General features: G+C 48.6%; 1 protein-coding gene across 1 annotated transcript in view; it reads right to left on the minus strand.

Annotated features, from left to right (window-relative positions):
- Positions 1 to 2,208: 2,208 nt before the first annotated feature.
- Positions 2,209 to 13,207, minus strand: part of foxo6b (forkhead box O6 b) — a 27,292-nt gene continuing 16,293 nt past the window's right edge. Inside the window, exon 2 of the mRNA XM_071517175.1 lies at positions 2,209 to 3,981. Coding sequence (XP_071373276.1) covers positions 2,209 to 3,981 — 1,773 coding nt within the window. The remainder of the gene's footprint in view (positions 3,982 to 13,207) is intronic.

Genomic DNA, 13,207 nt, shown 5'->3' on the forward strand with positions numbered 1-13,207 from the left:
AAATAAATATAGTAAAATTAGATATCATATATAGCTCTGTTTCCAATAGCAGGGCATTGTTAAACCTCTGTAGCATAACATATCTGCTTTGTGAGGCCCGTTTGCTCAGGAAATTCCACGCATTTTCCACATGGAGATTAACTGTAACCAGCGCGGCTAAAAGCCCTGAAATAAAGGTATTTACCTCAATAATGGGTCTGATAGTCTGTGCCGTGCTTGACCTTTGGCTGTAACAATAACCCCCACCCTACCTTCACCCCCCCCTCCTCTTTCCCCTTTGTCTGCCGTACTTGGTACAGACCAAAGCGCAGCGAGTCTCCTTGAGGGAACTAGAGAAAAGGGGTGTCCTGTTTTTTTCTCTCCCAAGGCTAGCGAGAAAACAAGCTTCAGACTCCCCCACTCACAAACACATAGAGAATTGGGCAGAGCACATGTGTGGGAGGGGTGCACAGTATTGGAGCATAGGAAGGTCATTCTGTACTTCCAACATCGTTTCGCCATAGAATTCAATCCTTATACTATGGTTATTATAATGCTGTCCTCGTTGGTCCTTAGAATTTCAACAATACAACAACAACTACAAGAGAGAACGACAACAGAATAAACACACAAAAAGTGGATGCGGATGGCCATGGGGCATAGCAACCCTGTTTGACATAGACTCACGCCACTCAGATTGGCTGATTGTTTTCTCCTTGATTCATCTTCTCTATCTCTCTCTTTGCAGCTCTGAAGTATTTTAGGCTCAGGGCATAAGCACTGAAAACATGTTCAAGGGAACACAAAATACAGATGATGGAGATGATTTACAATACGAATACACTACCTGTTTAAGACACACACGCCCAAACAGCATGGGAAGTGGGGCTGATGATCCTACTATTACAACAGACTTTTGTTTACTTCTTATCTCCATCTTTTCCATTTGTACCCTCTGTGAGCAGGCAAGCGGACAGTGACATTGGCCTCCTCAGAGCAGGACGGCAGGCAGAGTGACTTGGCGTTAATCACAGCTTTGTCTCGCTCTCTTGGCACATTAAGTTGGAGAGGCGAGCGGCTGCCGGCCGGCTGGGGTGAGAGATGGGAGGACGACGCGTTAGATTCTCAATAATGACGCATCGCCGCCGCATCACTTTGGAGATTAAAAGCAAGATGCTGAATTTCAATCAAGCCACATTAATGGCTTGGTGTGAGGAATGGTCACTTTGTCTCCACTGGCAGGCAGAGAGAGAGAGGGAGAAAGTGAGACAGAGAGAGAGAGAGAAGCTGGCACCAGAAACCCAGGTGAGACAAGGTGATACGCCATTTTAATTCACCAAATTGCATGCTAGCCAATGTTGATAGAATCCATTTGATGATGTAGTGACAATATTCTCTAAACATGCCAAAAGGGCATAAACAAAAAGCTACACCCAAGAGTAAAGTCAAAGTACAGCACCAAGGTCTGAATGCATGAAGCTGTAAATAGTAGCACTGCTGATGTAAGACTATTGATTAGATCTCGTGAACGTCATTATGACTTAAATGGCAAACAGGTGTCAGATTGCAATTATGTTCTAATATATTGTATGAATAGATATTTGGATCTTCAGTTAGGTCAATGATGAGGCACAGGTCACTACTAAAATTATGAGATAACACCAAATTTAAATCACATGAAATCACAAAGCTACAAGGGATTTTTGCTGAAACAAAATTATTCCCCCACTACTGACAGTGAAGGCATATGAGAATAGGAGCCCCATTATAATTCAATTCAAGATCTGACACTTTATCTACGGAGCCTGCGATTTCTTCATTTGTTCCCGTCAAATAATGCAGCCACCTTACAAAACACGCCAAGCTCTGCCTGAGCTGCTCTGTGAACGCTTTGTACTGCAAGATGTGACCCACTTGCATTAAAGTGCATTGAGAGTTCAGTTCTCATGGTAGATGAGAAGCGATGTTGGGCAAGCACAGCTGAGAGATTGTCATCACAGTATAGCTGATGAGAGGAAAAACCTAATGTGACATGAACTAGATCTCTGGGGGGGAAAGGCGATCAAAAGAGGGGGATGAGGGAGGAATTGTCAAGACAACAAAGAGCGACGGGGAGCGAGTGAGTGTTGGTCCTATAGTCTCTGTGTCAAGTCCAGGAATGTCACAGTCGAGCACAGTGCTTCATGGGTAGCGTAGTTTTTCTGAGGGCAGGATGTGTTGCCCGAAACCTCAGCCTGGCACCCAGCTCTGGTTGTTGTGGGTTTGCTGTGGGCCGGCCAGTCCACCCATCCCCATTCCCATGCCCATTCCCATGCCCATGCCCATGCCCATGCCCACACCCACCCCCATGCCCATACCCATCCCGATGCCCACCCCCTGGGCTAGGGAGCAGTCAAAGTTGAAGTCCATCTCTTCCCCAGAGTCCATAATGTCATGGAGGAGGATGGACTCCACGTCGCAGTCCAAGCTGCCATGGAACATGTCAATGTCCAGGTCGGCCGGTAGTCTCTCGTGGGGGTGAGGCTGGTGGTAGCCGTGGTAGCTGCTGCCACCGCCGCCTCCCCCTATCCCCTGGCCGTGGTGGTACGGTCCATCAGCCATGCCTTGGTGTTGTGGGTAATGATTATTGTGGCGGGGGTGCGGGTGTGGGGCGGTGGCCAGGTGACAGGAGTCCTGGGGCATGCCCAGCATACCGGCTGGGTTTGGAGGGAGGGTGGTGGAGGCAGGGAGGTGGGCGTGTGACGGGGGGCTGTACAGGTAGGGGACTTTGTGGTTGTAGGGCTGTAGCTGGCTGCTGCCGCCACGCGGGGCCAGGGCCGGAGCCCGGGGCGGTGTGTGAGTGTGGTTATGGCTCTGGCTGAGGTTGTGACCGTTGTGGCCGAGGCTGTGGCTGTGAGGTGAGCTGTGGTTGTGGTTGGTTACATTGTTGTGGTTATGACTAGGGGTATGGCTGTGAGTTCCATTATGGCTATGAGCTGAGCTGTGACTATGAGGTCCATTGTGGCTGTGGCTGTGGCCGTTATGGTGCCCAGGGTGGTGGCTGTGACGGTTGGAGCCTACTCCGTTACTAGCTGGGCCCATCATGGGGTGGCTTTCCCTCTCCTGTCCCAGCATCATGTCCTTGGCACAGTATTGCTGCCCAGCCGGACCCCCTGTTAGCAGACTCTGCAGGGCATTGGTGCTGGAGTATGCCCGCATGGTTCCAGAGAAACTAGCTGGCTTGTTCTCTTGGATGGTCTGCATGGGTGAGTGGTGGCGCAGCATTCCCATGCCTGTCGGCCCATAGACGTTGCCACCATAGGAGCTCTGGCCCTTCACCCCAGAGTTGTAGTGGTAGACTGGGGCTTGGAGCTTGTGTCTGACCACAGTGGGATGCTGCTGGTGTTGCTGCTGCTGCTGGTGATGGTGGTGGTAACCATCCTCCATCAGCTGCTCGTCCAGGCTGATGGCACCAGTCAGGTTAGCCAGCTGAGGCAGCTGCTCCAGGGGAGGACAGTGGTTCCCAGCTCCCATGGATGGAGAACGGGCACTGGAAGGTGAGGGGTAGAGGTGAGGAGAGGTGGAACAGGACAGGCCTCCCTCCTCTGGTTCCTCTAGTTCTCCCTCAGCCAGGATGGGTGACAGACGCCCGCTCAGGGTGGAGGCTGAGGAACTAGCCCTGGAGTGGAGGTCTGTCCAGGCGTCAAACTCCCCTTCTGTCACGGTCGTACCCCCAGCCCCAGGGAGGACTTTCCGTGGGGGGCTGCCGCGGTCGGGGGAGCCCTGGAGCCCTACCGCAGCAGACCCAGCTCCTATCCCTGGACGGCCCACCCTCTTGCCCCTGATGCGGCCTTTGCTCTTCAGGTATTTGGTGCTGTTGTCCATGGAGACCGCTCGGCGGCGGGGGGCCTTCCCCATCTTCCCTCCCTCTGGGTTCAGCATCCACCAGGAGCTCTTCCCCGTCCCCTCGTTCTGCACCCGGATGAAACGCGTGTGGAGGGACAGGTTGTGTCGGATGGAGTTCTGCAAAGAGATGAGGTAGATGGAGACAGAGAGAGAGAGAGACAGAGAGAGATCAAATTGAATTATACTGTATATCACATTGCTCATTATTTGTACACCAACTGCTTTCCATGACAAACACTGAATGAATGAAATCTGCATATGCATATAAAACTGTTCCGGAACAAGGAGAATAATCTTCAGACATCAAACATAAAAATCCACAATGCAGTCTAACCTCATCACAATCACAACCCTCAACAGTGATTATAAATCACTGATCGTTCAAAGAGCTATCTGAAGCACTGATATCAGTGGGGGATGTAGATTAAGTCAGACGATCGATACATATCCAACAGTTTATGGACATGCTGAGTCATAGAGCTATAGTGTTAAGCTGCTATCAGGTCACTAATATGTCTATTACTAGACATAACAAACATATAGAAATAGATTCCCTATACAGACAGCGTGAGCCAGAGTAAGGAGCATCAGAAAATTGAGAGCACATTCAAAGACACAAACACATTCAAAGGACAGCTACAGTTGGCACGGAGCAAGACCTTGTCAGCCTCAATGAATCTGAAAGGACCTGAAACTCAATCTAGAGACACACTGTTCATGTATGTCAATCCTCCCACTTTCTTTTCCATCAATCCATCTGTCCTCCTCTACTTCTCCTTTTCGGTCAGGCTGATGTAAGCTAGTTTGCGGTTGGGCATATGTTTGAAGTCGGTGCCAGTCTGGCTCACTGCCAACCCTGTCTCTTTCTCTCTCCCAGCCTGAAAGGGGGGACGTATCGCAAGATTGAGCCGGGAGCAAGAAAGGCTAATGGATGTATCCCACCCTCCTACATCTACCTTCACTCCCTATCTCCCTTTCCCTCCCTCGTTCTGTCTCTATTGCAATCCCTCTTTCTCTTTTATCACTGAGCGCTACACATTTCTGTGACTTGTCTTGATTTTCCTTTCTCCTATTTCACACAGTTCTTCGCATACAACAGTCATTTTCCACTTCTGCTTTCAATCTCTATGTCTTCAATTATACAGTATGTCACCAATTATTTTCCCATTATCCTCTATGCCAGCATGTACAGTCATTGATTTACTTATTCATCCTTCACAAGCTGGTCCTTTCAGTCTTTCATTCAGTAATTCATAGGATATGTAGCTTTTAGTTCTTTGTTCTCATTTACATCTCAAGGGTTGGTGAATGCTGAAGGTTCCTGATGGGCAACAGAGTCTGTCGCTGCAATTCTGCTCTTTGTTGTGTGAGGCACTTTGACGCTCGAGCAGGAAAATATCAAATCAAAAGCACCTCCCGTGGCTTAGGAATACACTGGTACAATAGATTGTTTCAGATTGAGGGGTACTCACACTTTCACCATCTCCATTATGTTGCGGATTATTTGTATTCACACTGAATTGCGCGGCAGGGAAACAAATAAATCAAATTGCGGCGGAGAACACATAAATGGGAGGCAAAGTGAATTCAGGTGATCTGTGAATGCCTCCTTGGGCTGTCTCACTGTGACACCTCCGGCATTGGGTAACCATGGCAACCGGGTAAACGTGCAACGGCAGAACTATATCATATTGTGGTGAGAGTCAAGAGAGTGAACGGGAGAGAGAGAGAGAGAGAGATGGAGGGAGAGTGGGGGATGGGGGAAAGGATGCAAGAAGAGGCGGTTGTTTGATGCTGCTGCTCCAACACTAAACAGCCTTTCATCTCGGCGGTGCCGGTCCGCAGGGGATGCCCGCTCCCTGCTTCTGACGGCCTCTCTACGTGCCGCGCCAACTCCCCGTCTCACCCCTGCTGGATCATCCACCTATCATACCACTCCAAATCATCTCCATCAAGTCCTGCGCATGCCAGAATTAAAACATATGTAAGCTTTCATGCCGTTCCGCTGTGGCCGATTGTAAATGGGGCATCTATCGTAAAGCCGGACCACTTCATGCTGCAACTCTATGTGACCTGCCTGATTCAAATCTCGATTTAGCCCCGTATGAGGGAAGAGCAGCCCCATTCGACTTGGAGGGATTTGTCATCATCCCAAACCCTCTTTATCTGATGAATCCACCTGCTAGAGAGATTTGAGAGATTTCTGATGGTGGCCAGCCATGGCATCATCATCATCGCTAGCTACTGGCTTCCTGTCGTTCAGTTTTCCACCACACATTTTTCTCTGTCATCCTATTTGTGTGTGTGTGTGTGTGTTGGTTCACAATCTAATAATAGCTCAGGTTGCAGGTGGCTCCAGTGTGGGTGTAGTTCTGCCCGCCTCCCATTCCCTGAGTCTGAGTCAGGGGCAATTTGGCCGGCCTATGGCCCTCACGCCCCCGAAACAGGCAGTCACTGCTAATCCCCCTCCATCCCCGAGTAATCCCAGACAATCCTGGGCTAATCCCAAGTTGATTCGGGGGCACTCCCAGCTGGGTGTCTCACACTGAGCCATGCCAGGTCACCATGGGCGCAGCGGGCAGTCCAGATATGCTATGATCCAATGGAATTGCAGGAGAGGACAAGAAGGGGGGTTTAGATGTGGGAAATAGGGACACGGCACAAACCTTTATATGATGTAGTGATAAATTGTTACAGCGTAGTATCATTTTGTTTTTGTTTTTTTACTGAAAACAGATGATTTTAGAAGCAATGAGATTATGTTAACCATATTTTTGATGCCTCCATCCAATCAACTGAGAGGCATACCTTTACTCTGTGTTCTGTCCTTGAGGGGTGGCTTTGCCACACTTTTAACCCTACGGGTTGAATAGTATAAAATTGAAAACTTTATTATGTATTAAATATTCATAAAATGGAAATTCTCTTTCAGCCCCCTGGCTTGCCGAGGCAGACAGATGAAGCCCACAGAAACATACAATGACAGAGAGGAACACACACATCACAAGCCTCGGTCCAGGAAGCTATTTCCTATTCAAATCATACCCCTTTAATACAATGGGCATAGTGGAGAGGTGTCTAAATAATGAATGAACCAATGGCTAGGCTTGCGTAGAGAGATGCACTGCCTGGTCCCATAATACTGAAAAGAACAGATAGAGTCGTAAGTAGCCGTGGGTTTGTTTTGTAACAGGGACACCTAACCACAGCAACCTACAACTACCTACACAACTAAATCAGATTGCAAGGAGTTAATTTGGCCATAGAGTAAAAGAGGATAAGGGCATCAAAGCCAATGAAGGTGTACAAGACCCCTTCAGTTGCAGGAAGAAAATCAGCTCGGGTTCAGCTCTCATTAAGGCCTACAATCCTGATACCTGATTTAGATCTTTAGACGATCCATATGAAGCCACACAACCCTCTTTGTCCTCAGCTTAAAAGCTTAGGCTCTTTTCTTCCACATCTGACAAGTTGACACTTTTTTCCACAATACACAGGTGGCCTAGGAGCTATGAGAGATTTTCCTAAGTTCAAGGGAGGAACTGTTCAAAATGAATCATACAGGTACACATGATTTCTTATGTTTAATCAGGCTCAGCTTTGCTCAGCATTTGTTGATGAGCAGAAACAGTTACCTGGTTGTTCCCAATAATTACCTCTTTCAGAACCATTCATTTAGCCCTCAGAATTGTTAAAATACAAATCAATTCCTCCACTGTTCCCTCTAGCATCCTCCACTCGAACTCAGTTTGAGTTTGATTCAGGAGCTGAAGAGGACTATCCAGTGCTGGGAATCAATAAAATTTAATGGCTATCAATGCTCAGGCTTAGCACACATCAAGGTCTGACTAACTACACAATCCAATACCATTATGAGGCCAATACTGATGCTTAATATGCCATGTCCTCACTGTTCACACAACAGTGCTTACCCGCCACGGGCATTGCCTACGAATTGACTGTGCCCGCTTGTCTAGATTGGCTCCGTGCCAATGCGCCCCTCTGTTGCCACTCCCAAACTGTCAGTCAGCCGTTAGCATTGGGGGGTAAACGTAATATGGGGGTAGGGGTTGTTATAAGGGGCCCAGTGGTCTGTCTGGGATAACTTGACTGGCTGGCATTGGGGCAGCTGGGCTAGGGGGTACGGGAGGAGGAGGAGGGGGCTGGGGGTAAGGGGTGGGAATATAGGGGTACGGCATGGGGCCCAGTGTGAGAACACTCCAAGCCACACAATGGGGTGCCCTCAAAATGCCCCCCCACCCCCTCTTCGTAAGCACCCCCATTAGAACCCACTCAAGGTTTCCCGCTCACACACACACACACACACATGCTCACACACAGAAGGGCGAGGAAACAGGTCAAACGGTTTATAGGGCCCATCTTGTGGCGAATGTGCACTCATTCAAACAGAACTGAGTGAGGAACTAAGGACAGAGAGTGGGGTCTGGGAACCGGGAAAAAGAAACCACTCACCCGATTCAAACAACCTCAAGGGTGAACCAGCGTGGCGCGCTTGCCCAGCTAAGAACACAGCAGCTGTTCTTGTAGTGGCACCGGGTAAAGCCGTTTGCCACACTCGACTGGTATTACCAAACCATTTCATGCAGAATGGAGCCATTATGTGTTGTCAAAGGGTATCCCTCTATGGCGCGCATTCATTTGATAAGCCCAAATCAAGGGGGAGTAACAGAGGCGCTAACTGTGTTTATTGTGATGCTGTTTTTGCCTGTGCAGAAGGCAGCAGGGAGCAGGGGGAGGGGAGGTTTCAACACAAGCAGTTTTGTTCAGTGCAGGAATGAGTTTTGTCAGCTAAGCCTGTCTCCAGGCTATTGGTGGAAATTAGCGCCGGCTAAATATTCGCTTTCCGTGATTGATGTCACGGCTCGCGTTGTCCCTTTGAAGGGAAATAAAGAATTTAGAGGCATGTGGATTAATAAGGACGGGGGTAGGTACATTCTCTGTGTCTGAGAGGGACTTGAAGAGGGACTGGAGGGTCTAATGGCTGCACAGATATGACACAACGGAATTGAGAGGAGATGGCATATGAAGGAGAGAGAGAGAGGGAGAGAGAGAGAGAGAGAGAGAGAGAAAAAAGACACGTGAGACTGAGAGACAGTGAGAGAGGAAGAAAAAAAGTGAGACTAAGAGAGTGAGTAAAAGAAAGAAAATTGGAGAGTGAGAGAGAGGGAGAGAGAGAAAAAGAAAGACGAGTGATACTGAGAGCCAGTGAGAGAGGCAGAAAATAAGTGAGACTAAGAGAGTGAGTAAAAGAAAGAAAATTGGAAAGTGTGTGAGAGAGAGAGAGAGAGAGACAGAGAGAGAGAGAGAGGGAGAGAGAGAGAGAGAGAGAGAGAGAGAGAGAGAGAGAGAGAGAGAGAGAGATGTAGCTATTTGCCTGAGAAGCCCAGTATCAGATGATTAAAATCCCTTTAGGAGGCTTCTTTAAGAGAGACAGATGGGCAGACAGGCCTGTTTTTGGAATGCAATCAAATTGAAAAGATTAAAAAGGAGTCTCTTTTATTAGGAGGTGAGAAACAGTTACTTCTCTGCCACATGCCATCATCGCCTCCACAGCACTGGTCACGACTGCATTGGCATGCAAGGCACATTACAACCCTTGTTGGGCAAGAAATAAACCTGGGATTAGGAATCGTATCTATCGCAGTGTATCAGTGCAGGGTCTCTGAGGATTGGCAGCAATTATCCTTTCTTATTGAAGAAACACCCTCTACGGGGAAAGTCAAAGACTTCAGACTTTCACTTCTTATAGAATCACCACAGAAAAGTGATCCTCGGTGACTCAAGGACTTTTTGGCAATAGGAGTCACATTACAGACAGAACTTTCACTTAAACTCATTGCTGAGCCTGAACAGGTACAATTCAAATGTACCTTCCCTAGACTGCTACTGTACATGAATAGACTGAGTTTGCACAGTAGAGTGATTCAAGCACCGTGAAAGGTGCTCTATATCCGACCCCATTATTCCACAACACCGCAGGAGTGCCATTTATAAAAAGGCTTAAAATGGAAAGCAAGTGTGTGGTGCCGTGTCTGGTAGCCTCAGATCAGGAAGTGGCTGTGGAGAGGGGTGTAATGGAGTTGGTGGGGGATTCCTGCCTGACTGTGCACTAATTGCAGCCAAAGGCTGGCGAATCATCGCCCGTGCCCACCCTGGCGCCAAGGGAAGGGTTGGCGTTGGGGTGGCTGGGTGTGGGATACAGCCGAGCTGCCGCAGCTTTGGAGGATAAAAATAGATGCTGACAGATTAGTAGAGCATCTGAGACCCGGATAGGGGATCGGAAAATCCGCTTGCCTGATGCCAGGGGCAGCCGAGTGTTTCCGGTGAACGCAAGGGGGACACAATCTGGGCATCACGTCTGACGCCCACGCAAGAAATGGGGAACCTGTGCCAGGGTAAGAGCGGTGGCGTGGGCACGTGCCACAGGACAGGACGGGTGTGCTTTTTCCATCGGGGCCTGCAAGGTAGGCAGAGCTCACGCTCTCCCAGTGAGGATTCACACAACAGGTGTTTGGGCTGGGCCACCTGTGGGGCCGGCCGCCTGCTCACACTTCACACCTCGTCTAGGGAGCAAACTAACATTTTCCACTGGGCTTGCCATGCTTTTGTTAAAGACCAACACGTTTCTGGAGAGGCTTTTACAGCTCTTTTTACAAGATGGGCGAGATATGTGTGTGTGTGCATGTTTGCGCAAGTCAATCTGCATTTGTGTGAGTGCCTGTGTGTGTGTCTATATTTGTGTATCAGTCCATTTAATAGCCAACAGGCGCAGTGTGGATTTGATTATATTGAAACCTCCCTCTGCCATATACAAAGAAACAGTCAGCCAACAATGGAATCAATGCAGGGCCTGGGCTTTTTTCACACTCGGCCTCCACATAATCTCATTCATAACAATGAGAATCTCATTTCCCACATTCTAAAGGTCAGTGCACACCTCTGATCACACTTTAATAAACATCATTCTCAGCGTTTAATTTAATTTCAGCAGAGCAGGAAACTCATAGGCAGCCATGCACATGGCATGCAAAATTCATCCGATCGTCCCTTTAATTGCTTCAATTTCACAGTGCAGGGAAGAATGACCGCAATCACACTGGAGAAAAAAAAAATGTGGAAACACACTAAAACACAGTCGCACAAAAGCAAACATGCACACATCCACTACACACACTCAGAGACATACAACCAGACAGAGAATAAGACAGATCCAGTCAGGAAAGTGTCAATTTTTGTTACGTTTCTCTCTAACAAAAAAAAAAGGCTAGCCTCACAAATTTTTGGATCAACACCAAGTAGTGCCTCCACATCTCTTTGTCTTCACACATTTTAACTCTCACCTAAATTGGCAAACCCTGTGCCACATAAACACACAAATATAGCAGGCACACACAAGCACAAGCTCACATACCACGCACGCAAGAACACACACACAACCACACACAGACACACATGCACGCACATATACTCTCGCTCACACACACGCACGCACATACCAACATGACACAAAGCCTGGCACACCGGGCACACTCATTACCGCAATGCCAAGCTACCAGTTGCTAAGGAGACCTGTGGGAGAGGGAGGGTTCCTTGTTGTTGCCATAGCAGCCGGCTCGCTCCCTGCCAACTCTCTCCCTCAGGGAGAAACAAGGCAAGAGGTGGGGGGTGAAGTGGGCAGAGGTAGGGGGCAGCGGTTTAATAGGGCTATGAGGTGCAGAGGAACTTCATTAGCCATCAGTGTGTACCGCACCAACCACTGCTCCGAATGAATGCCTACCCACACGCAACACTTCAGCCCGCAGACTTCCACTTACTCACGCACAGCCCATAGACTCCCACTTATTCACACACCTATATGGAGAAGTAGAAAATGGCATGCTTAGAATGAAAAGCAGGGAGCGGGGGGTTCGAGTGCATCTACATGGGGAGGGATTGAGAAAGGGAGAGGGGAGCGAAAGAACAAAAAGAGGATGGGGAAACAAAGGAGAGTCAAAGAGGGTCTTGAATGCGGGGGCCCTGTTGCAAGAGTGGCGGGGATCTGAAGCGGGGAGGCTTAGGTATGAAGCTGTATGGAGACAATTCCTTCTGTAACTCCGCTGCCGTGCCTCCTCCTAACCAACAAACCTTGACCTTCAACTTCAGTCTCTATCCTTCGACTGCACAGAGCTAAATAATGGAAAAGCTCTGTATAGCCAAAGCTTACACTCCCATAAACAACCACACACCACTTGGATTTTTTCATACTTCTGTACACAATGCAACTGCAGCATCAAGCACATAAATGCACTCATTCTTCTGTGAAACCTATAAGCCCACTTTGAAACATATTGCGAGTTGTTTGACCATCTAGATTACATTCATCTCTCAGCGTTGTCTCCTCAATCATGTCTCTGGCTCGCTTCAACATTACTCAGACATAGGGAAGCCACTGAAATGAAGGAGCGTAGTGCTGAATTCCTGTACAGGGTCAAGGTGCTTTCTGTATTCAGGAGCAGTGCTTCGCATATCGACTGACTGATAACCCATGATAACCCTGGCTGCTTCAAATTCTCATATTTCAAGTACCAGTGTATGAACGAGGAGGAGTATTGATTTGGTCTGAATGAACTCTGTATGTGTGTGTGTGTGTGTGTGTGTGTGTGTCTGTGTGTGTGTAGGTGTGTGTGTGTGTGTGTGTCGGGATGAGAGGGAGGGAGGGAGGGGTGCAGAAGCATAGCTCCCCCTCTCTTTCAGGGTAGCTTGACAAACTCTATGCAAACTAATGAGAGGGAGAGGGAGAAAGAGAGAGAGAGAGAGAGAGAGAGAGAGAGAGAGATACTCCTGTCCAACTGAGAGGAATGGAGGGATGGGGGACAAGAAAAGACAGGATTTACCCCTCCTCCTCCTCCCTCTCTCTCTCCGCTTCCTGAAACAAAAAGAGCCCAATTAAGTCAGTTTGAGTTAGGGTCTGGTGTGTGTGTGTGTGTGTGTGTGTGTATGTGTGTGTGTGTGTGTGTGCGTGTAATGTGTGTGTAATGTGTGTCTGTGTGTGTGTGTGTGCGAGAGAGGGAAGGAGAAGGGGGGGTTCGTACTGTTAAGTTGTGGAGACACTGTCTGAGAGGGGAGGAGGAGGAGAAGAAGGCGAAGGAGGAGGAGGGAGGGTGAAGCTCTCACTCTCTCTCTCTCTCTCTCTCTCTCTCTCCCTCTCCCTCCCCAGCCTAAGCGGGCCAAACTTGCTCTCAGCTCCTCGACGGGAGACGCTGAAATATTAATCGCCACGCTCCAGCCGCAGACTAGCGAACACAATCGCTTCAAACTCCCACCCTAATGAGTGTGTTCATGA

The sequence above is a fragment of the Centroberyx affinis genome, unplaced genomic scaffold (genome assembly GCF_046629955.1).
Source record: "Centroberyx affinis isolate AG114_WGS23_722 - 3 ecotype Tasmania unplaced genomic scaffold, CSIRO-AGI_Caff_v1 ptg000469l_1, whole genome shotgun sequence".
In the NCBI taxonomy this organism is placed as follows: domain Eukaryota; kingdom Metazoa; phylum Chordata; class Actinopteri; order Beryciformes; family Berycidae; genus Centroberyx; species Centroberyx affinis.